This window comes from Myripristis murdjan, chromosome 21 (assembly GCF_902150065.1).
Source record: "Myripristis murdjan chromosome 21, fMyrMur1.1, whole genome shotgun sequence".
NCBI lineage: Eukaryota > Metazoa > Chordata > Actinopteri > Holocentriformes > Holocentridae > Myripristis > Myripristis murdjan.
The window spans coordinates 11,965,701-11,990,817 of record NC_044000.1 but is presented as its reverse complement, the minus strand read 5'-3'; the positions used below and the strand labels follow the sequence as shown (position 1 = coordinate 11,990,817).

Here is a 25,117-nt window from a genome sequence, read left to right as displayed (position 1 = left end):
GATTTTTTTGGGAAAGACAAGACAGCTTGACTTACACAAGTCCTCAAGGACAAATGCCATAGGGCCAAACAACTTCCTTATGGCCAATGGGCATAACAACGCAGAAATGCTGTAAGATGTAAGCTTTTATGGGACTTTTTTGGTTTTGATTTGGCTCTTTCATGAAGGTGCACTTTAAGGTTTTCTCTGATGAAGGGCTCCGCATTCTTATGGGCAGTTAAATCATTTTTTTTTTTTTTTTCATTTATGAGACAGAAGAATGCTGTTTCATGATAGCTTTGGAGCACAGATTCATGGAGTAATTTTCATACAGCAGTTTCAGTGCCACTAATGGAAGGCCAACTATGTCTCCAGCCTCTGCAATCTCTGTCTACATTTTGCAAAATGACAGATGCTTTCATATTTGCTTGGAAAATATGGAGGTAGAGTGGCCAAATGTGAGAGTATCCCATGAAAAGGAGGAAAGCTGGACTCCACAACAGTCGACGTTACTGTCGAGTTACTGAAAATCGACCTGCTCACTCAGTTTAAGTCTAATAATGTGTCTAAGTTGTACAGAATTTGAATAATGGGGAAAAAACAGGGGAATTCATGATCACCCTGGGTGTATTTTGTTTTTCTATGTGTGACGTGAAATGTCTGAGATATCACTGCTTGAAGCCTGAGGAGTTTTTGGTCTGCTGTTGATGCTGTGGTGGGCCAATCAGGCGTACATTCAAAATGCCGCAGTATGAAAATCCATCATCACACTGACGGACAGCGAGAGACAGACAAATATACAGAGCCACTCAGTGTCTTTCCCAACCATCAATCATGTGGGACAAAAATGGTTAAATGGGCAGGACACATCACACTAGCAAAATGTTTTAAACAACAGGAGAGAAGAGAAAGAAGAAAAGGAGAAAAATATATGGAAAAGAGTGGAGGAGTGTTTAGCTGATGTTGCCTCAGGGCATAACATGACTGGATTTTTAAAAAGCTCTCTGGTTTTCTTTTCCCTCTTTGGCACCATATCCACCACTGATTCGAGTGGGATGGTTTGAAAAAAAATGTTGCTGAAAAATTGGTCGTTCTTGTCATTTATCAGACAAAACTATCAAGTTCGCCATTACAGCTTCACAACTGGTAAGACTTGCTTGCCTTTCTGTAATTCATACCACCACAAAGCAGTCTGGGGGGCAGGGTTTGGCTTGAAAAAGTAAGCAATTTTAAGATCACTTTGGACCCTGATAAGTTGTATATGACTTTTGTCATTGTTTTTGACACTAGAAAGCCATTTAAAAAAATAATCAATAGATCCATTGATGACAAATATAACTGTTAGCTGCAGCCCTTACGCTGCCCTTATGGTGGAAAGGCCTTTGAAAAGTCATGACTTGTATGATTTCATTTGGACAAAAGGGCCAATACAAAGAAACAATTGGGAATTTATGATAATAGAAAACTCGTCAAGGGCCAGAATTCTTTTTGATGAAGCAGGATGAATGTTTTCTTGTTCAAACAACAAAAAACGCCTATCAATCTTGTCTTAGGTTGGAGGAGACAGATACAAGGAGATGGTCAGCAGCCAATCCATCTAGTTGATTAGTCGCTCAAAACTCAATTTTGAGAATTTTGAATTGACCTCATTCCAAAAGAGGCTAACCTAACCAAATCAACTTAAGTATGTCAAAGAAAACATGAGTGGGCTAGTTAGCTGAAGAATATGGCAGTCCTGCAGAGAAAAGTCAGACACTGACTTTGTTAAGGAAAGAGCACAGAAGTTCTAAGAGGAGATTTAAAACAACAGGAAGTTCCAAGAATGAGATGATGAACAGGAGGTGTGTGTGTGTGTGTGTGTGTGTGTGTGAGGCAGACTGAGACAAAGAGAGGCAGGAGAGTGATTGAATGAAGAGGTAAAAGGAAGGACAAAACTGAGAAGGACAAGCCTTTGAAATTTATGAGTGAAACAGGCAGGTGTGTCTGAGGGTAGGGAGAGGAACCTATAAATAAAGACCAAGGAGCAGGACAAAAAAACACAGAAAGATAGAACCAGAGCGGAGGAGGAGACAGAGGCAGAGACACTCAAACATCATGGAGGAAGAAGAATATGAACAATTCATACACGCCTCCCTGAGCTCTTGTGTGTCAAAACTAAAATAAACATTTACGAGAGTACAACATAGTCAGAAAAAAACTACCCTGGCCTAAAGTTCCAGTCATCAGATATTTAGCAGCCAACTGTCTCTTAACCTTGACTGGCCTACACCGTTTCGTCTGGTTGCAGCTGCACTAAGTGCAAAGGAGAGAGAGGAAAATTAAGAACTGAGTGGTAACTGAGTTACAATGCAGTTAGTTTAACTGCATTACAGTGCAGAGTTAAAGGACAAGTTCATCATTTTGGAACCTAGGCCCTATATACAGATTATCTGGCATCATCATCAGATGTAGAGACCATCATTTCACCAGTCGCTTCAGTATTGATCTTGATGTTGATGAGCTGCAGGCTCCCGCTCAGCTACAACAGTGATCAATGGGGCAATCGTAATGCCTTTAAAAAACACTGAGGCAACATTGCTTTTCCAAACTGTTCAGAGATAGTCGAAGTAGGATACCACATGCTGCCAACTAGCTGTTTTCCCTAATAACGGTTTATCTGTTTGAGAAATGTCTTAATGAATCAGAATAAAAAATGAACTGTAAATCAGTAACAGGCTTGACTGAATCAGTGTCAGCAGACATAGTCTTGTTAACAGCGGTGTGTATTTCCAATAAAATATACAAACCGAACTGGTGCTTGTGCTGTACCATTGGCAAATTATAAAATATAGAATCAATGTTTCAACTAAATACAGGCCTAGTTTAGCAAATCAACACAATGTATAGAAAATACTATTTGCTATCTAGATCTACCTAAGATACCTAGGCAAACTGTAATTAGGAGCTCTGTATTATTATCTAGCTGGCTCTCTGTACATGAAAGTTATTATTGAAATAAAAAAGCCTAACTGTAGAAAAGGCCTAACTGCAGAAAAATATAGGTAACACCCTTTTCAGGCAGTTACCCGACTGCCATAGCAAACCATCCACTGAGAAAAGCTCCAACTGGTCCACAACAGTGATCTCTTCCAAAAAGAGTGGCATCTTCAGTCACTTATTTTCCTATTAGCACTAACACATCAACTATAGTGGTCTTATTACCAGCACATTCACCGTTCCGTAGTCAATGAGCGTATGAAACTTCTTGGTAAGTTTTTCTTTTTAGTCTTTGACCACTGGATTGAGGAAACAGGCATGTTCATGGCTTCATCAACAGCAGTGTCAGACGGTGCCAATCTTCCCACTCTGAATCAGCTGGGACCGTCTATCTGTGAAGTGATTCTGACACTGATTTTAAAATCTGTCAGTTCTCTAAACCCCTCACCTTCAACAAAGCTAAGCAGCAGCATGTCCCTGGCTGAAATCTTGGCAATCATTTCTGATATTCTTTTCAGCACAGACTGAGTGGCTTTTTCAAGTAGGTCTGACGAACCTGTAACAGCAACCTGCTAGCCTTGTCCTGTTGAGAGACTTTGCAGGATGCTTCCATGTCATATAACTGGCTGAACTGTGTTAAGACAGTCTGGCATTAAGAATATTGCACACAACAGCAATATTACTTTCTGTGTCAAAATATTGCCAGACTTGCCTTGTCTTTTTTGTCACCATACTGCAGTGGTCAGCGAGTAAGTTTGGCCTCAGACAGAAGCAAAAGTTCAGTTAAGATATTGAATGTAAGTTATTTTTTCATCAGTAGATTACTATGAAGTTATATGTGTGTGTAAATAGGAGTTGAAGGATGTCGACAGCAGGAAAACCCAATGACATGCAGGGAACCCCAACGTGATTTTGGTGGTGATTCAAGACCCCCTGTAAATTAATCCCTGTAATCACAAAGTGCTTTGAGTTTGATTTTGAGAAAAAAAAGCACACACACACTACATGAATGTAAATAATTGTCATATGATTATGATAATTATCTGACTTGACTCATCGGCAGATGGCTTCAGAGGCGCAGGTGAAGGATTGGGGCAGCTTTACATATCAGAAAGAGATGCTGCGAATAGATGGGAATGGTAGAATTGAGGCAAAGACAACAGAAATGGCTCAATAAAAGAAAAGATGTAGATGTGACAGGGATAAAAGGTGAACATACAACAGTACTGAACAGTGTGTGAATGCTCCTGCAGCGCTGAAAAGCCAGGTGCCACTGTTCTGAGTTACAACGAAAGCTACTGGAGCAACTGAAAAAAAGTCAAAGTTCTGTTCTAACTAAGTCAAGGTTTCATTTTCACAACACCGAGCCAGTGTAGACCATACTGTGAAGAATAAACTGCATCATGAGCACTACTCTCTGTTTTGTGAAAGAAATCAATCATCCACCTTCATGGTACAATCGTAAATGGACTGCAGTTATATAGCACTTTTCTAGTTTTCCTAGGAACCCTCCTGTTGCCGGCGATCGCTCCATCGCTTGAGCCGTGCCACCTCACAAATTACATTTTCACCATAAATGAAAAAACTTGTGCATTCTTCAGATGGGGGTAAATTCTTTTTCTTGCAGATAAAAGGGCGTTTTAGAAGGACAGAGTAAATCGCCTGGCCTTGATTCATTTTCAATGAGAGGCAAGTGGAGAAGCAACGCAGTGTTAATGTTATGGGCTGGCAGAGCAGGACGCAGCCTTATCCTTGTGGGAAAAAAAAAAAAAAAAATCACGTGATGCTTATATCATGAACCCGCCCGATCGCCTGCCTCAACTAAAGCTGACTCTAGAGTTTCTGAACTTTTGACAGCACAAACAGAACTTGCTCACCCAATTGACAAAATCAGCGGACACTATACTGCTTGACTAATTTCACAGAGGCTTGTATTTAATTTATTTATTTATATTCTGACTATGTATGAACCCACAATTGACTATGTGTACTACAAGGCAAATTTGTAGGCAAACAGTTTGTACCAAATTTAAGAAAAAAAAAAGCCACATGCTGCTTGTGCTTTCCTGCTGAAGTGCTGCAGTCATTGTTATGGTTACATCGCATGGGCGCAAGGGTCTACCGGATGTAATTCACCCCTTCGCATGTTACACCACGAGTACAGCAGGATGGCAGCGTGAAGCCACATGCAATTTTCACTGCCAGTCTAAAAAGCCCTTAAAGCGTCTCCACAGTGGATTTCATGAATGACCTCAAACCACTATGCCACCGATTTCATACTTTACAACACTGTTGCCACTGAGCTTTATGATGATGAGCCAGTTTAACACAGAGGGTGTCATATAATCTTTCATATCCAGCAGTCTCACTGGTCCCATGAATTTATCTGCATTCGACCACAGAAGCCGTTACAATATAGCTGAACCTGAGCTAGTTTGTTTCTGTCTGTGAAAGAGTGACTTCAACTGAGGAAATGAGATGGAGAAAGTGGACAGTGATGCGGATACCTTTGGTAAGGAGGCGGTCCCTGACGGAGACCCTGTGGGTAGAGTCAGAGGTTCCGGAGGCACGGCCTGTTTTTCCCCCATCTTCCCTCTTCAGCTTACGGGCCAACGTAAGCATGGCTCACCTGCTGTGATCTGCCCACACTGCACTGTGCTACACTGCACTGCTGCTCAAATACCTGGCAAACACACAAAGAAAGGCTGTATTAGGTTAATTTCATAATACTGAAGAGAAAACTGGACATGAAACAGATTTTTTTTTTTTTCCCCCAGATACCACACGACATGAATACCACACTTCTTAAGGATAAAATACGGCTTATCCTCACCATATGACGTTTATGAGTTGTTTATATTTAGGTTATTCATTGGGTTATAAACACTACAATCATTTCTTGATAATGATAAACAAATTATAACAGCTTTCGATGCAGAGAGCAAGCATGGCTGACTGATACAGTGACAAGATAAAGAAAGCTAAGCAACTAGCAAGATCTGAGATTTAACAGAGTAGACACAATGCAGCAACTTGATCTTGACAAATAATGAGCCTGCATCAATGTATGAAAACTAAGCTGACACTTGTTTATAATTATTTATTAATGATTTATTAAGTGTGTAAAACCTAATTATAAACCACTCATAAACCATTTGAAGGGGTAGTCTTGCTGTAAACCTACTGTAATTACTGTACAAGACTGCAAAACCAGCATTGGGCCTACATAATTATGACTACAGTGATGATATGTTATTTTGCTGGACAATAATTGCTCTTGATGATTTGAGAGACAATTCAACAACCTTAGGATTGTAACAATTTTCTGCTAAAACAGTCCTAGAAGAAAGGTGTAAATATTGTTCATATATCAGCATTCAATAATAATCAGAGAATTAGTTAACCGGTCATTACAATCAGGTCAATTCAACCTGTCCATAGTATCAGTCCCTTGGGAAAAAAGAGATAAAAATGAGTTAAATGATGCATGTGAAAGGTGAGACACAGTGACAGGCTAATTGTTCACTTCATGTGCTGCAGGTCTTTCCCATATTTTCCTTTGAGCAGTAATCTGATTGTGATAACACCAATTAATTATGGTGTGTTAAGGAAGTGACAGACGTTGATCAGAGGGGCCAACTGTAATTGGACTGTTGTGGAGAGGCACATGGCTCCAAGCTGTCTATCAGTGTATGCATGTTGTGGACTCATTAAATCAGCATCTCCAATAAATTGAGGAAAATCAATGGCCAGCGGCCGTAGCCTCTTCTCTCCTGACATCAAAACCCCATTCTTGACCCCCTCCAGACAATGGGTGAGCAGCAGAGTCAGTGTGAGCTGAATTCTGATCATCTGCTCTCAACATCCATGAGGAACAACCGTTTGCTTTCAGAGACACTCACTGAGACATCAAGAACTTTTATTTCCCTCTGAGACACCCAGAACACCCCTGGTGCCCGCAGGGGCTTGGTGCTCTGCTAGAGGACACACTGACTACTGCAGCGTTTAGCTCTGACTGTCCAAATATGGGACAGTGTTTAAGCACCAGGCTGCCCTTTTCATTAAAAACTTTACTATGACAATCATTCAATAATTTTAACAGTAGGGCTGAGTATTGCCACTGATTTCCAAATTGATTTGATTTCTGATTTGATCTGAATTTGCTTTGATATGAAAAAGATTCTCAGAGAGCTAATGCTGTAAATATTAATATTATAAAAATATTAAATTGTTTTATATTAATGTATATTATTATAAAAATACTAATGTTTATGAATTAACCGGAAAGCAGTTACATTAAAGTACTTTTTATTTAATGTAGTGTGTTAATGTAGAGTGTTTAATATGACCAACAGCAGTCAACACAATATAATGCAGAGTCAGAACAAAATGTTAAAAGGTCGATTCAGGGATTAAACTAATTGATAATCAGATTGTTATGATGAAAATTGATTCCAATTGATTTTCTGGTTAACTGAACCCAGCCCTATTTAACAGCTGTGGGAAAAAAAGACAGTGGTATTCCAATAATTCAAACACAGCTTATCAGAGGGTCACCTCTCATGCAGTCATGTCAATATGAGCACACTGTAAGATGAAAACCTTGGACCAGTGCTAAATATCGCTTGGCAAAACACGTCACTATGTCAGTGCACTGATCTGGTCTACTTACACAGCACTCCTTCATGGGAGTCAGAGCTGTGGATCTATAGGCCAATACAGAAAGCTTTAGAAAGGCTTAGCTGGTAAGGCCTCTTGGAGAATGGGTTTTACACAGGGAAGGGAGTTAGAAGACTCTCGTAGCACACTTCAGGGGCATTTGCAATCTAATTGTGAACCCTATGCAGGTAAATTACATAACAGGAAACTCACATAAAGATTTTAAATAATTGAAAGATACAAAAGACATTTCATGTTTGACATTCTCTTTCAGTGATTGCAATAAAAAAATAATTATAAGTGCACCAGTTCTCTTTAGTATTTTCTCATCACTAAAGGCTTTTCAATTGATTCATTATAATGGTGAAGTACTAGAAAGACAAAAGAGCTGCTGGGCATTTCTGCCAACCTCTCTCTTATTGCTGCAGAGACCAGAAGCCATTATCTACGGCGTGGCATTGTTAAACCTGAAGCACCGTAGTACTGCTGACAGATGAAAATCTTCTCTCTTTACAAACAGTCCCAAACTACCAGTGTCATGGAGAGGTAGACCCAGCAAGTAGGGCTGGGTCATATGGACAAAATCAAATATCACAATATGAATGCCTCGATATCAACACTGTGATGATATTGCAGGGATGGCTACTTCCATGGGATATTTACACAATGAGATTTTTGATAAACACTAGTAATGTGGATATGATAACAAAGCATGTTGAGGAATATTACAGAACAGCAACAATAGTCTAATAAGATCAGAAAACTTAATAACACATCCAAAAATCCAGATGATATCTTGTCTTAGAGCAATGACAGATATATTGTTAATATATTGCCTATCAGCAAGTACATCTGTGCTCCTGATGTTGTTTTGTGCAGTACAGTGTGCTGTTGGCATACTGATATTTCATTTTACTTGTACATAATATTTGTAAGCTTAAATAATATTAGACACCTAAACACAATGTTGAATTTAACTGAGGTATTTCATTTAAAACAAAAACAAGTGTTTTTTGTTGTTGTTTTTTAAGAATTAAGGAAAGCTTCACTGATTAAACAGAAGTTAGCCTTAGGCAACAGCATGCTGTGGTAAAAAAAAAAAAAAAGAAAAAAAGAAAAAAGAAATTTGTTCCTCTGCATTTGAACCATTCTAGTTACTAGTCCAAAGACATGTACGTCAGGTGACTTGGAGATACTAAATTACCCCTCAGTGTGACTGTGTGCTTGTCTGTCTGTCTGCCCTATGGTGGACTGGCCGCCTGTCCAGGGTGTTTCCTCGCCTTCCACCCAATGAGTGCTGGGACAGGTTCCAGCACCTCTGTGACTCTAATTAGGATAAGCAGTTTGGAAAATGAATGAATGAATGAGTAGATACTAAGAGCAGTGGATAGTCACAGCACGGCGCTCAGGGACCAACTTCATTTAGAAATTTTTCTTCAATCTAAAACAACAGAATAATCGTCATTACAATGAAAAAAAAAAAAAAAAGATTCTAAGCTTTTACACACATTTGATAAGTTAATTCCATGCTGACTGTGAACAGATCTGACTTCATGTCAAGCCAACAATTAAACATTTCAGAATTAACAATAGCTCAATGAAGTCCTTTCAGTAAATTCAGCAAATTTAAAATTTCAGAAACGTCTACATCAACCTTGTCACATGGTGTATAATCTGCTTGCATCAATTCCCAATGTTAATCTTATCGCCCTGCTGATACCACTGATCCCTTTTCCTCCGCCGACACTGGTCAGGTCCGACACTGGTCAGAGTATCCCACTGGGCTACCAGCCTAGGAATAAAAATGAGCATCCTTGCCCCTCATGGCTTCGCGTAAATATTCAATAGTATCCACAGCGCTGGCCTGACTTGAAGGGAACACTTCATGGGAGTCCCTGCACTCTGTGTGTTCAGCGCAGTCACTGGGTTAGCTCTTTAGCTTGGCAGCAGTATGAGAGAGACAGAGTATCAGATATCAGTGAGTGCATGAAAAGTGTGTCACACAGGCAGACTGAACTCCCACCTGCCTCAGCTGTCAGTCACTGCAGCCCAGTCTTGCCTATTTGCACAGAGCACCTGGTTGTTAGCCAAGTAGTTACTTTATGGGCCAATGCAATGCAGCTGACTCACAAGCAGGTAAAAAAGCTGGCAGAGGGAATGCATGCACACAAACACACAGAGACAGACAGGCAGACACACACACACACACACACACACCTGACAGGTCTGACATACTGGCCCAAATTCTCACACTTACCTAAGATATCCCTGCTCTTGCCCTACTAGCCCAGGGCTAACTAAACCCCACTCCATAGCAAAGTTATCCCTGATTTTCTAGGGATAATCCCAAAAAGTCAGAGTCAGGGTTAGAATCAATAATCAGGATTAGAAAATAAACAGGGTACGTCGGCAAAGCAACAGAATGTTTGTCGTCCACACAAAACGGCGCTACAAGTTTTCCAAAGACATTAACCCTAGGCGGTGATCATCCAGTGTACATCCTCATCCCAGGGCTAACTGTAAGGCTTAGCTTAACAGGTACTAGTGTGACTGAGGCTAACCTGAGGCCTGGGCTACAGTTAGCCCAGGGTTTTGCTTGCCTGCAGCTTAAGGAACCCCAGTGTGAAAAAAAGGGTCTGTATTTACTGGCTCAAATTCTCACAGTCAATGCAAACACATACGCATGTTACTTTTCTTTCCTAAAAAAAATATTCAATTACTATTTACATCATAGCATAAACACTGTAAATACGTCTGCACAAAGCCTGTAAGACAGCCTTTAGATTAAAATGTAATTTGACAGTGAGATTCCCCAAAACAGAACTTTAAATACCCATTAAAATTGATCCAAACAATATCATATTCAACAAGGAGCAGGCGTGTAACCTACAATGAGGCACCAAGCGGTCAAAGTGACTTAGTTTGAAGGGACTGGTTAACTTGTGAACTAGTTCTGCATAGTGAGTGACAGCACGGAGCCCGGCTAACAGTTAGCTCTGCACAAGCCGATGGCAGGAGCCTCACACGGCACAACAAGCCTGAAGGAGTGCCTCAACTGTTTATTCTGTGTATTTCGCCAAAGTGTACGAACGAAAGCAGCGTGTCAGGCGAGTTAACAAGTTTAACTAGTCGGCGGAGTGTCTGTGTACCCGAGGTGAGTGTGTTGTGGACATGTAGGCGCTGTGCTGAGCTGTGCTTTTACCTGCCGTCTCAGAGGTAGCGCTCCTCACTAACATACACCATAACCGCCGCACGCTTCTGCTGTTCGGGGCGCTAGCTGCGGCTCCAGCCGGAGACTGCGAGAGGCACTTCACACGGCAAACAACTTCAAAAATAAATACTCTCAGGTCTCCGCGATAGATTATAAACAAGCTGGGGAATCAGCTGTCAGAACTTCGCTCCCGGTGACATAGGCGACGGAAGTGCAGTGCTTGTGCCGTTCGTTATTTTTGTCCGTGTAGATGTGGCAGCCGAACAATGGTTCCGCGGGGCAGTCAGCTGTTAGCGCTTTAAAGATTGAACATTACAGTAATGAACACTATCGGGAATGCAAACATAGCAGCTACTGCAATGTTATAGCAGGAGGTAATATTCCAATTCCATTTAAATTTCATTCATATATAGGGTATTATCACAGTAATTAGCCTGCGTTGGTAAAAGTGGAAATCTGTTCAATACCATAAAATAAAATTCATGGCCTAATTTAATCTTTGATCACTGTCCACTGATACTCCAGCACATATTACACTGAAAAAAAAAGAAAAGAAATATAGCATTATGCTTTATTTCTAAGGTAATATTAATCTCAAAAATTATGGGGAAGCATGGACATTTTGTGTTTTGCCAGTTTATTGCTTTATTATTGAACACAAACTCCCTTTTACTATATATATATATATATATATATATATTTTAATGTTTAATTACAGCTGAATCAATTCTATAACGTACTGAATCAGCCTGCTCAGTTTAGTCCATCAACCTTTTTACATAGATGAATTCACATGTTGAACTCACCTAAACAACGCTATTCTACTCACACACACACACAGAGAGACACACACTTGCTGTGAGAAGAAGTATATTTGCACTGTTTGACAGAGCACTGGTTGTTGGAGTGAGCCCATCTCTCCCTGCAGAGCTGTGTCTCACTCAGCCTGCGGTTAAAGACCAGCCCAAGGACCACCGAGGCTGTCGCTGTGAACCAGTGCTTGTTCTTCACTGACCTGCCCGGTGATGTGAAGGCTGAAAAGAGAGAAATCTTTATTATCCTTGGAAGAAGAATCCTATTGAATTTCCTCTTCAGTTTGGACAGGTGCTGACTAATAGACGTTGTGTGATGCTCGCGCTGCCAAGGAAATGACCCCAAGACTAAATTTTGTCCAGCCTCTCCTCCTCACATGGTGTGCCTCACACACACATTAAAATTGTTTTCATTCCTCGGCTGAAGTCACGCTGAGTGAGGACAAAGCAACAGAGAACAGTACAGAATCCCCTTTCTTTTAACATAAAACTGAAATGATCATCTCTGCTGAATGGCAAAATTACATTAACATCAAAAAAGGGAAAGAATAAGTATCAGTGTGAAGTGAGGAACAGACAGGATGCCCTGTCCTGCAAGGAAGATTTTTGATGGAAATTAGACAGAAACATAATAAAACTCTACCTACTAATCAGGATATAGAATTATTGTCAGAGAGACACTTTTCTGAATAATTTGAAGACATAAACTAAAAACTTTGCAATGTTGAAATACATTTTCATTTTTCTCAACATGAACTTCAGAATGCAAAAGCCAGGCTGCATAACAAGACACCTGGATGATTGCACATAATCACGTTTGAAATAAAATATTTCTTCTCAAGAGCAGTTGAGAGAGGAGAAAAACAACTTTGCAGTGCCCGTCTCCCCAAAGGGGGCAATTAAGAGAAATCCAAATAACAGAAGATGCACCTGAAAGGGTTTCAGACTTCTGTTTATCTGCTGAGCTGCTTTTAGAGAAGTGAAACATTTAATTAGTTTCTGTCAACCTCAAAATCTGGAACCCAAAAACTTTGCAATTTCTACTAAAAGTCATAAAACATCCTCAAATATCTAAGAAACTCCTTTCCACTTGTGCAACATCACCCTGACCTTCATCTGCAGCTTCCCTTCCTCACAGAAGCTGGTCAGTGAAATCAATATTGGATCATAGCGTTCACAAGATACTTCTGAACTTCTCATCTTGTTTTATAGAATAATGGTTTGTCCACTGAGTACTCAGAAAAGCCCTATATACATTTGATTTATTATTATTATTATTAGTAGTAGTAGTAGTAGTAGTAGTAGTATTAAATAGGCTCTGTAAATTAATATATGAAGCTGCAGTATATATGGAAAATCCTGACATTATAAATTCCATTAAGTGTGTTCACATTATCACATCAAACGTCTGGGCATACTGAGTCCCTTTGTGGCCGTTGTTTGTTCCTAATGAGATTTTGGTGTATCCTTTTCTTTGATTTGCTGTTTATTATCTCGGCCAAGTGCAAGCCTAGAGGGGATCATGTGTTTTGTCGTGTGTATCTGTCCGTGTGTTCGTATATCCATCTGCATCTGTCCGCAGCTAATCTCGCAATCGACTGGGCCTAACATTTTTTTTTTCTGCACAGTTGTGGTGATTCAAAACCTTTGTTCTGTTTGTGTTGTTCTGTTCTGATCTGTTTTATACCGCAATTAGTCCTATCTCCTCAGCTGTTTTTTTGTTTTGTTTTGTTTTGTTTTGTTTTGTTTTGTTTTGTTTTGTTTTGTTTTTTCCTAAGTCCACCAGCAGTGAGTCCATATTTTCTCTTTGCTCAGTAGGTGAAAAAAAAAGGGTTTAGGGTTTGGATTTGGGAATTGTTCCAGTCCAGAACACGCCTGGCAGAGATCTGCTCTCATGCACACTTAAAGGTTTATCCAGAATTTATTTGTGTATAAATTATCAATCAATGACTTTGGACTTCAAATTTGTGGAAATGAAAATCATGTACACCTCTTGTTCTTCCAATGGTCCATTGCCAAAATATCTATACAAAAACACATTGTGTGTGCTGTATGCTGCAGTGGACAATGACTCAGAGCCTTTGCAATCTGTATGCATTCAAGCAAAACTGTAAAGGCTTAAGAGTTGCCAATTAGCTGAAATTAGTCTTTCTTTGACTCATATTTGCCCATATTTTAACATTTATTTGCATTCAAACATGAAAACAAGGTGAATGAACAGGATGTCAGTTTTTTCAGTGTTTTCTCACAACTCCAAACTGATTTATACAGGCAGTAAATTACACTGTGTAATGCCATATGCTGCAAGAAGTGCATAAAAGGATTTTGCAACTAAGCTCAGCTGAAAACCTTTGAAAGCAATAGGAATAATTTCCAGATGGTTCAGGGTTATTTGGGCTAAACTGTATTCTTCCTCAGGGGTTCAGAAAACTGTTGAAACATATTGTCTCTAAAACCAGTGTTATAATACCTCTAGCCAGTGTGTATGTAGAGGGACATCTGGCTGCCAGCTTACTGTCGATCAGGGCTGGGACTCCACCGCCGGTAATAATCCTGATGATCTAGAGGCTCTGCTGCTGGTATCAGACCTCATTGCCCCAAAATGAGCACCTGTTTCATTTAACATCTTAGCTGGAAAATGTCTGATACAGATGTCACAATAATAGATGTCCCATGTTTTACACAGTCAGCTCACATGACTACTGTTGCTCTGTTGCTCCACCATCAGTAGAAGGGGTTACAGAGGCAGTTTTAGTGATGCTTCAGATCAATGGCTTATAGCATCTTTTTTTTTTTTTTTTTTTTCAAATTTCAGGTGCTAAATTGATAAACGTGAAGCAATCTGAGAGTAAGAGCAAACCAACCCATCATTTTGTAGGAGGAGAGACTTAAATCCAGATATAATTTTCTCTCCTTAGGTCTCTGATGTAACTGTTAGTGATGATGATGATGATGATGATGATGATGATGATGAGTGACACTTTTTGTCAGCCACTCTTTTCTCATTTTGTCATTATAAGTAGGGATTCAAGCATGGTGCAAAACTTTGAAAGCAGCATTCAAAGCAAAACCTTGAATAAAAGGCGGTGTATTTTCATGAATTTGACATGAATGCCAAATAAAAGTATTGTGTGGATACAGCAGTATTTGGACAGAGCTGGACCTGCTGAAGTGCATCTTTGTGTTCAGCGTGCTCAGATACAGATTCAGTGTTCTTCTGTCACAGTGAAAAATGAGAGAAGACCCACACCCTTAATCTCACATTTAATCTCCAAAATCAGTTATCTTACTGTGTCAGTACTGTTTGAGCACTGATAGCTCTTTGGGTCTGATGCAAATAGAGCTTTTAAAAGGCAATTTATCACCATAAATGCCAGATAAAAGTATTTTTTGGCATTGATCATAAAAAGAAGAAGGGCATGTATTTTTCTCCTGACTAGGAATACAGGACTATACAAAGAAACTAACCCATATTTGCATTATCATATATGAGCACTGAAAAGTAGTTTTGACCCCTGAATTTCAATATTAAAATATAGCTTTAAAACTGTGAGGAATAAAGTGGAGCTTTGTCTTTGTGCAGATGTGTAAAGCCTATTTACAACAGCATCACTATGTCTGTGAGGGTGTTGTGCATGTTTACAGACAACCTCAGTCCAGAGTGCACAGATCCAGCTCAGACTTATCAGACAGCACCTTTTATTTTTAAAAAGGAAACTTAGAGCTGCTGTATACAGTATAACCGGACCTATCAAGTGTTATTTGAGTAAAAACAAAGACACTCTGTAAAAAGTAAAAATGTCATTTAGTGTTTGGTTTGCATCTCATAACTTATTTTGTAAAAGTATGTTTTAATAAAGGCAACAAGGATTACACAGATTGGCCAGATGATGGCACTACACATTAACAGGTAATGTTTGGAGCTGGAAATAACATGTTGGCCTGTAATTCTTGCATGCAGGCCTGGATCCATGCATTCATTTGGCACAAGGCAGGTCGCCAGTCCATCACAGGGCCGAGACTCAGTGTGTTAGTTCATGTAAGTCCATGTCAGTGCTCTCCCAGTCTTCAGAAGTTAACAGTGAAATCTTTTCCAGCTCCAAAGGACCATAAGGGCTTGAAGGGTGAACGGATGAAGAGTAGGGCGCTCATATTTGGTATAAACCTGCATTGGTTTTGTATACTTAACAACATCATCATAATCAGCAAAAGTAAAACTGGTGAAATAGAGGTAATAAATATTCTAATTAACTACAAGGTCAAATGGATAAATCCAGCCATAACAACAAATGTCATAGATAAGTAACAGAACATGCAACATGAAAAATGAATTGAACGCATCTCATCTGACTTCAGCAGCAGCAAGAAGGTTCGTCAGGTGACACATGTCATACTGTTACATGTTGTAACTTCAACTTCAAGTTTTGTTTCAAGCAAGAAATAAGCTTGATGGGGGAGTCGAACACCACTGGAACAAGTCAAGCAGTTGTGTTTAAAGCTGCTTTGACATTTTGGTTTGAAATGACTTCAGTCAGGTGCCCAGGAAGGGTATAGATGTCCTCTCGCCTGCTTGCCAACAACAAGGTTGTCCTGAGTGACAGCACCTTAAGCTCCTCCTGCTCCAGGGGCGTTGCTTAGTCATTGCATCTTACACCTTAGCCAAGACCTACGCCAATATTTGTGCACTCGCAGACACACAGATGCATACATACACAGAGTACAAACCAAATAGGCATCAAAAGTGCCTTACCACCCAGTTAAATGGGAGTACCCACAACAGTTAACAGCCTGCTACAGTTGAAAATCACTTTGCAAAGCAATACACTTGCTACATTACACTTCTTCCAAATAATGTAGCATAGACATACTACAGGTTGAAGATTAAACACACTGTTATAAATGTGATGGAATTTTCTCTGCTGTCGGTCACATTCAGGCCTTGGCAGCATGGGGACAGTCAGTGCCGGCTCTGCCTATGTTGGCGCCCTAGGCGAAATTACTCCCTTGCGCCCGTCCATTCTACTACTACCCAGCGCCCCTCCAGCCGCTAGCAGTGTCCCTGCAGCAGATGGTGCCCTAGGCAACCACCTATACCGCCTATGCCCAGAGCCGGCCCTGGGGACAGTATGTATGTATATCATGTATATCAATGCAGTTCAAATGGGCCTAAATTTGACCTACAGCTACAGCAAAAATTCCTTTGTCATTAACCCACAAGAAACAATATTTTATAAATGCCAACTTTCATCTGTGAAAAAAACACAGTGGGATGGGACAGTCTTCCAACCAGGACAAAGAGAAAAATGAAATGTAAGAAACAGCAAAGAAGATGAAGGAGGATTTTGCAAGGAGGCCAAGAAATGGGAGGACGAGATTAATAAAGCACTTGAACAATAAAAGTAAAAGCTCTTCACCACTCAACAGGGGATCAGAGAGATAGAGAGAGAGGCAAAGACGGTCTAGGGCGAGGTCCAGGCCTAAAAACAGACCATGCTTTCAAAACAAAAGCTGTGTGAGGCAGAATCCCAAAAGATCGATATCCAAGAGAAGAACTAAAGCATCAGAAGAGGAAACATAAAGCTCCATAAAACAATGGAAAGACAGTTTGGCCGTCGTGATAACTCTGATGGAAAATAACTGGAATAACAAAGTGCTCGAAAGAAGAGTCACTTCAAAGGAAGCTGGGCATTAATATTGAACTGTTACAATCAAACATGACCCCACACCCAAGCTGTTACAGCAACTGCATTTATCTTGAGGGGAAAAGCCTTGAAGCAAGAGTAGGAAAACTCACAGCATCTGCATTTAAAAAAGTTGTTTACAAGCTGTTAAAGTGGCAGGTGTTTCTGCAGGTGGAAAACTGCTCTCAGCACCACCTGAGGAGGTGTCAGGGTCACACTGCCTCTCCATAATGGAAAACTCTCTGTCTGATTCATGTAAGTGAAGCTAACAGTATTTATTTGAAAACAAACACTTAATCTGTAAAGCAAAACAATGAACAAGACAGAAAGAAAGAAAGCATCCTTATCATATACTGTTGTTATGATTACATGTGGTTCTCATTATATATGTGAATGAATATTATGGAAAATCCACTGTGGAAAATGTGAAAAATATTCAAGGAGTCAGGTGAATATAATGCGTAAGTGTTGTATGTCTCATGCTGATTATTTATTTATGTATTTATTTATATATTTTTTTTAGCAAACACACAGGAATTCTATATAGCCCCAGTGTTAAGAGCTTAGATATTTTAGTAAACACTGCCCTCTAGTGGTCATAGAGCAATCCATCCACTCATTTTCTATACCCACTTATTCCTAATCAGGATTGCAGGGGTTTGGGTTGTATCCCAGCATGCACTGAGGGAAACAGGGCAGCTCGCCAGATCATCACAGAGCTAAAACACACACACACACACACACACACACACACACACACACACAGACCTCTCAAAATACTTCTTACATTTCTTCTGTTGACTGTCAGTAGGAGTGAGATATTAAGCACCACCCTCCGACATAACACAGTTATGCCAGTTTTGCTTCACCACCAAAGATAAACGTCAATTTTGTCTATCCTGTCAGCTTCCAGAAGTTACCATCAATGGCCTTGTGACTGGCTGAGCAAGGGCGAGTCTCAGCATCTTTTTGACAATCAAGTCTACCCACTGTATCGACCTGTACAAACGTTGGAGACAGCAAGCAGATCTGGATATTATATTGAAGAAAAAACGCCACAACATCAGAAGGGCAAACCTGGTGCTTTACTTTACATTAGTGGCAAGACACACCAAAAGCTGTCAGGATCAAATGTAATTACGTCTGTAAAATGCAGTTGGTGACAATTCACATTACATGTTACGTAGTAGCACAACATACATAAAAATGTGTATTTGACAAAATTTGATGAAATTAACATGGTGCTGCAAACTGTTTTGTTGACAAGTGGCACAAGTAGGGGTTCTCAACTGTAATGATAGGTTTATTGAAAATCATCCAGGTTTTTTTGAGTGTTGGTAAAAGTCAATCTTCCTCTGGTTTGCATGCTAGCAAGTAAAAATACCTCACTCCCACCACAACCTCTGTCTCTGTAGAGGTCACCTTCATCGCCGATAACAACCTGCAGAAAGGTACAGAGGAGGCAGAATGTGTTATTGTCACTGACTTTAGCCTGTGACAACATACAGTATTTTGGGTTAACTTTCATTACAGCATACATTGATAGAACAAAGTATGTCAAAAAATTATGCATTTTTGTTCCAAACTATTTATGATATACTACAAAAGGCAGCATTCAAAGTTTTGCTTTGCACTTTAAACAGGTCAGATTTGCACTCTGCATTTACCACAACATATCAGTGGAATGACTGCATGGACAGAAGTAAGTAATATTTAACATAAAATGCAGTTTGAGTTTGCACTGTTTTTCATTATTGTAATATTGCAATAAAAAGTTTAACGCCTGCACACCATCTGCACTACAAATTGTCTTTATTTTAGCAACCAACTTTTCAGGGCAAAGACCTTCCTAATGCATGTTGTAATATTAAAATGTATGTGATGTATGCATATCTACCATATGTATATCTCCTATATATATATGTGTAAGTTGTGGTTTACTTCTGAGTGATGTCCTCAGAGAGCCTTTTGGCCTTCTGTGGGTCTTCTCTCAGCAGGGCCTGATAGCTGGAGAAAGATTCCACCATCCCCATGTAGCTGGACAGAGGCATGGACTTTTTCACCCACAAACAATCATGCCTGTGATACAAAGCACACATGCATCGATGAGACATATGCATGCACACGAACACAGAAACACATACCTGAGCAATTGCACACACGCATGCAAACAGGCTAATGGATGAATTTTCTGACATAATTATTCTTGACCAAAGCATGCCATCACTCACCACTCTTTGTCAGGGTAAGGGATGGACTCGTGGGTCTGTCGGTAGAGCTCGATGGAGCTGCGTCCCAGGTGGGCACTGCGGTAAGGCTGTAGGGCAATATAAAACTGAAAAAAAAAAAAAAAAAAAAATGTAACAGAAGATATGAGGCCATATGGTTGTACAAACTTTGCCTGTTATCCATTCAAATTTGAATTGTTATTTATTTCATTTCATTTCAAGTCATGATGAATTAGCAACTCATGGCCTGGACCAGGCCATACACACCCTTAGGTATAACAGTTACCCAAAAGCACCACAGAGTGGGCACACTGGGGTACATTTGCACATATTTGGGTAACTGGACGTAGGTGGGTACTTTTGGGTAACTGTGGGTACTTTCAGGTAACTTTGGATACTTCTCAGTATAAGTTTGAAAACAAAGGTGTACTTCCGGATGATTAGTAGAACCCCTATATGATACGAGCAGTATATTTTAATAGTAAATATAATTACCATACAGTAGCAATATTGACAGTGTACTCTCATGTGTAAACTTTATGCCATTCATACAGTGGTACTTTATAAAACCACTTCCACAGTAAGTATCGTCTTGTATCTACCTCCACGCTTTATAATACAGTAAGTACTTTTAAAAGCACGTATGGTTTCATGTGTACTCACTTAGTACATCTCCTCATTATATGCATGCATTAAGTATGGTCTCCAGTGTGCCTTTGCAGATGTGGTTGAGTGTGTATAATTAGCGTACACTAAATGTAGTGAGTGTGAATGCTGTGCGCACCTCTTTGCAGACTTGGTTGAGTGAGTGTGAGCAGCCGTCATTACAGCTGAGCTCCATGTCCATGGAGTAGTTGAGCAGAGCCAAGCAGCCGTGGGGCTTCAGGACCCTGTGGGCCTCCTGGAGAAAGCGTGGCCTGTCGAACCAGTGGAAGGCAGACATGGCCGTCACCAAATCCACTGAGCTGTCATCAAACGGCAGCTCCTCTGCCACACACTGTCTGAAGGTTGAGGATTAATGATATCCAATTAGAACTTTTGACCACTAGTTAGGACCTGAAAACACAGATTTTTTTTTTAGATTTTGATTTTAGTCTTTATTTGACACTTGTTAGCATTAAAGACATGTTGGCACATGGCAAAGGCTATATAATGTGAAATAAACGGCAACAAACAACAACAAAGTAAAACTTAATGTAAAGCATTAACAATTCCCTCAAACCAATAACATGCTGTATTGCCAACCACATTTCACCTGTTACTCTTCAGTGATGAATTAGGATGTGTAAAAATAATTTATAAACTTAATTGAAATCCAATTTTTGATTTTACATATGAAGCTAAACAAAATAACAGGATTTCACTGTCTTGTGCTGACAGTACAGTGCATTTTAATTTGTCTGGCTGTATAGGCTTTATTGCATGACTGATTTTCATCAGACAAGGGGCCCATTGTGCCTGCCTTGGCCCACAGTCAATAATTTAGCTTAGCTGATTCTCAGATGCAGACAAAAGAGGTGACATTATTGCTTAGCATTCTGGTAGATGGCCCTTGCATAAACATTTTGTTGCCAGATGAAGTTCACAGGTCTCTGTATTGACCAGTTGAGGTAGGGCTCATGTGATGATATGTGCATGTGTGTCTGTCAGATCCATAAGTTTAGCTTACTATCAGAGTCAAGAAACATGTTCTACAGAAAGGGGAAATGTTGCTTGTCAATTATTACAGCAAAAGAAAAATGATTTTTCTGACTCTTTTATGCGATAAACCTTATCTGCAGATTGTAGTTGGTTTGCCTGGAACCTAACTGACATTGTTTCATCCATGCTTACCTATATGTTATGTTTGGCCTCTTAGCATGCTCCAAGGCCTCTTCTAACTGGGCAGGACTCACATCCGTCCCCACCACAGAGGCAAAATGATTGGCCAGCAGCACTGTGCCCTGTCCTGAGCCACAGCCCACATCCACTGCCAGGTCAAAAGGTCGACCCTTCTGAGAAAGCACAGAGACCACAGGTACATGACGAACTGTTTAATACACTACATGATTTTTTTTTTTTTCTGGTAACGTAATTTGTGAAATTAGTTAAGTCAGTTTTTACACAACATCAGTATTAGGATTACCTTATGCACTCTCAAATCTATGGTGCCATGTTTTAAAAACGAAAAGAGGGGGGGAAAAAAGGTTCTGTTCCATTTAACAAATCCAGGGTCGTGCATGCCAGCTCACTTAAATGGAGCTGAATCTTAAGTAACACCTGTGTTTACCTGCTATCTCATGTCACAGTGGCCGCTGTGAAAAAGGTTACATCAATCACACATATTAGTGTCCATCGGGTATATCTATTTCTATGCTCTTTTCTACTGCACCTGCTCCTACCTGCTTTTCCAGGAAGTCAAGCACCTGTTGTATCAGGTGATCTGATGGGGAGATCCTGTACTTCCAATAGGCAGCAGCATGCTCTTTGCCTTCAAACAGACGGTGAGCCATAGTTACTTGGTGCCTCTCCACACTGGGCACCACAAAAAGTGGTTATCCCCTCTCTTGCTGCACTGTTAAAAGACGACTGTCAGAGACCACGAGTGGCTCTGTAACTAAACAAAACAAACTTAAATAAGCTGTGCTGCAAGGCAAACACTGGACTTTGCATATAACTAAAAATCAGATGAAATTTAACAGAAATCTGAAAAGATCAGCTTGCTCAAAACAATGAAACACTGTGCTCTGTCAGTTGACTCTCTCTCTCTCTCTCTCTCTCACACACACACACACACACACACACACACACACACACACACAAAAGAAAAACAGTTGGGAGCATAAGAGGGAGGGCTCACTACTTCCACTGGTATGTGACCTGCTTGACAAATACGGCCTTTAAAGGGGAAGTTCAAAAACTTTCCACATGATGTGTATTTCTATTCCCTGTATGACAGGGGACAGTGATGCAGTACAGTGATAGTAACTGTATTGGGCATAACTATCACAGCATTATCAAATATAAATTCAGGTAAAGCTCAAAATTCTGTGTATGTAAGGGTCAGTGTGGGATCATGTGATGGTATGTGTGCATGTCAGAACCAATCAGAGACCTCTCTGGAGATGGATGTGGAGGGGTCAGGATGGTACGTTAATGAGTGTGTGTACCATTCCTCCATAGTCCATAGTCTGTTTTCTTTTGCCAGTCTAAAGGCACTGTTTAACCAAGGGCTGTTAAGGTTATCCAAAATCAAGCTTAGACACTCTTAGAGAAACTCCACCTCTGAAGGTCAAAAGAATTAAATTCAATCATTTTCTTCTTGGTAGAAATTGTGCTGCCAACTTGACCAGCACTCCCTGGAAGAATAAGTCCTGGGAGAGATCCTGTATCTCAATGGGACCTTCCCGGCTAAATAAAAAAGAAATGGAAAAAAAAAATGGTATCAGATACGGAGTTGGATGAATGATCTGATTGGTTGACAGTATGAAAAACTTAAAGCCGTGTAGTTTTTGTCCACAAACTTTAAAAAATTGTCCCGCCTTGATTTGGATTATTGATGAATATTTGTTCCCCAAAAATAAGACGATTCTCGCTAACACCTGGATTATGCCTACTATTTGGGATTTAAACTGACACTGCATGTAAAACATACAGTGGTGGAAAAAATTTTACACAATCTCACAATCTCAAATATTATCATGAAATATTTGTGGAAAAATCTTTTTTGTGTTTCAAAAGGTGTGGCTGCATTAGACAGATACAAACAAATACACATTATATTTTTTCTTTATTGTTTACAAGAAAAACTAACAAAACTAAATTCTTGACAGTTTAATCTTTATCTTCAGGCGTGTTTCCTGTGTTAGGTTCCTTGTTTTAGCCATTTTTGTGTCTGAAGAACTTTCAAATGTGCTGGCTTTATATAGACACGAAGATTGGCAACAAAAATTGTGTCTTTTAATAAAAATAACGACCTTCATCACTGGTACCAAAATGGCACAATACTCAAAATTTCTTATGTATTTTTATGGAACCAATCAATTTTAAGTTTTTAATGGCTTTTTTTTTTAGGATTTGTTTAGTATTTTGGCTGTGACTGTACTAAAAGAAATTGCACTTGAAGACCTAAGAGTGATTTGTTAATGCAATATTTCACAAATGCATGGGGTGTCCGAAAACTTTTTTCCATCACTGTATCATGACCTTTAATGAAACGATTGAGCACCAATTGTACCATCTATCTGTATTGTATCTGTGTTGGTATTGTATCTTTAAATCACCTTAACTGAATTTTGAAAGAAGCTTCAATTCTCACCTGACCTAAAAAAAAAATTAAACAGCCCCGCTTTGAAACAACAGAAACAGTTGGGAGTGTTAACCTCAGATATCTTCTATTTCAAATAGTTTTATTTTTTCAGTTATGTAACTTCTCAGCATGGACTTAAGGCTGTAGGAGATCAGCTCTCCACTATTGAGCAATGGTTTATTTATTTTGCGGGACTTATAGGTCAGGCAGGTGAACTGGGAGTGAAGATGATTCATCTCTATGATAAATGTCTTCTTTCAATCCAAAACATTCATTTGAGAAAACTGTCCAAATTGATTGCTTTGATTTATCATCAAATGCTATGGTATTGTGAATAAAATGTGCTGTTTTTGAAACACTAACTGGTGATTCTGGGAGGTGGTGATAATTTTCCAAAAGACATTTTGGAATGAAACATTATTTCTCCGTGGAATCTGGTGGTGAGTTGTTACTGATGTCCTATCATTCTTGCACCACTGAATCATATTAACAAAACACATCATAAAATTCCTATTTGCCATTAAATTAACTTGAAAGCTGACTCTTGAAACAGACAAACCTGTTATTAGTACAATAAATAAAGGCAGCAGGCTATGGATTGTTTGACTGTTATTTTGCTGGTTCAAAGATCTTGACATGATGAATCAATATTGCACAGGAAAATCACAGAGTAAACAAATGAAAAGCTGCACATTATTGAAGAAAACTTCCAAAACTCAGCCAGCATACACCTTTCATGACTCTCCGTGAGTTTCAAGATTTGAAAGTCACATGCAAAACATGCTCAGGACTTGTAATTTGTGACCTTGCATGCACCATCATGCACGCCCACACACACACATACACACACACACACATACACAGCAAAATCCTGTAATGTTCAGGATCCTGGTTTTGACGCCAGGATGCAGAAATAGTCCAGGTTCAGCTCCAGTTCAGTGTCAGGGGATGTGGCTCACATCTTCTCCAGAAACCTGGACATCAGGTAATGATTGATTACTCAGCTCAAAATTAGCTTACTAGTAATACTTTAGTTCCATAGTTCATTACTAGGATTATTCATTACGACAAAAGGAAAGTTAATTTTTCCAAAAAGGAGGACTGAAAGATTGGAATACAACAGAAAAAACAGGTAGCAGTTAAATATTAACCATACCTCTACCATATTGTTCCATAAACAGTGACACTCACCAGATTTTTTTAAAGATCTTTATTTTATTATTTTTATTTTATTTGATTTATTTTAATTAATTAATTAATTTATTTATTTATTGCATTTCTGC

At 39.5% G+C, this 25,117-nt stretch overlaps 2 protein-coding genes across 2 annotated transcripts in view; both read right to left on the bottom strand.

Moving 5' to 3' along the window:
• ube2f (ubiquitin-conjugating enzyme E2F (putative)) overlaps window positions 1-11,064 on the bottom strand; it is a 64,669-nt gene extending 53,605 nt beyond the window's left edge. Inside the window, exons 1-2 of the mRNA XM_030080418.1 lie at window positions 10,817-11,064; window positions 5,463-5,638 (exon numbers count right to left, since the gene is read on the bottom strand). Coding sequence (XP_029936278.1) covers window positions 5,463-5,577 — 115 coding nt within the window. The 5' untranslated portion in view covers window positions 5,578-5,638; window positions 10,817-11,064. The remainder of the gene's footprint in view (window positions 1-5,462; window positions 5,639-10,816) is intronic.
• Window positions 11,065-18,640: 7,576 nt separating this feature from the next.
• Window positions 18,641-22,275, bottom strand: LOC115379898 (putative methyltransferase DDB_G0268948). The gene is made up of 6 exons (XM_030080862.1): window positions 21,928-22,275; window positions 21,380-21,540; window positions 20,331-20,547; window positions 19,550-19,653; window positions 19,260-19,397; window positions 18,641-18,759 (listed from the first exon to the last, which is right to left on the bottom strand). The coding sequence occupies exons 1-6, from the start codon at window positions 22,036-22,038 to the stop codon at window positions 18,663-18,665; spliced, it is 828 nt and encodes a 275-aa protein (XP_029936722.1). The 5' UTR covers window positions 22,039-22,275; the 3' UTR covers window positions 18,641-18,662.
• Window positions 22,276-25,117: the final 2,842 nt, after the last annotated feature.

Bases quoted from the DNA above. Each gene is read 5' to 3' on its own strand.
- LOC115379898 (XM_030080862.1), bottom strand. From the start codon at position 22,038: ATGGCTCACCGTCTGTTTGAAGGCAAAGAGCATGCTGCTGCCTATTGG. The intron at 21,541-21,927 runs GTAGGAGCAGGT...GTGCTTTCTCAG, and splicing joins TTGACTTCCTGGAAAAGCAG to AAGGGTCGACCTTTTGACCT. The intron at 19,398-19,549 runs GTGAGTGATGGC...TTTGTATCACAG, and splicing joins CCTTACCCTGACAAAGAGTG to GCATGATTGTTTGTGGGTGA.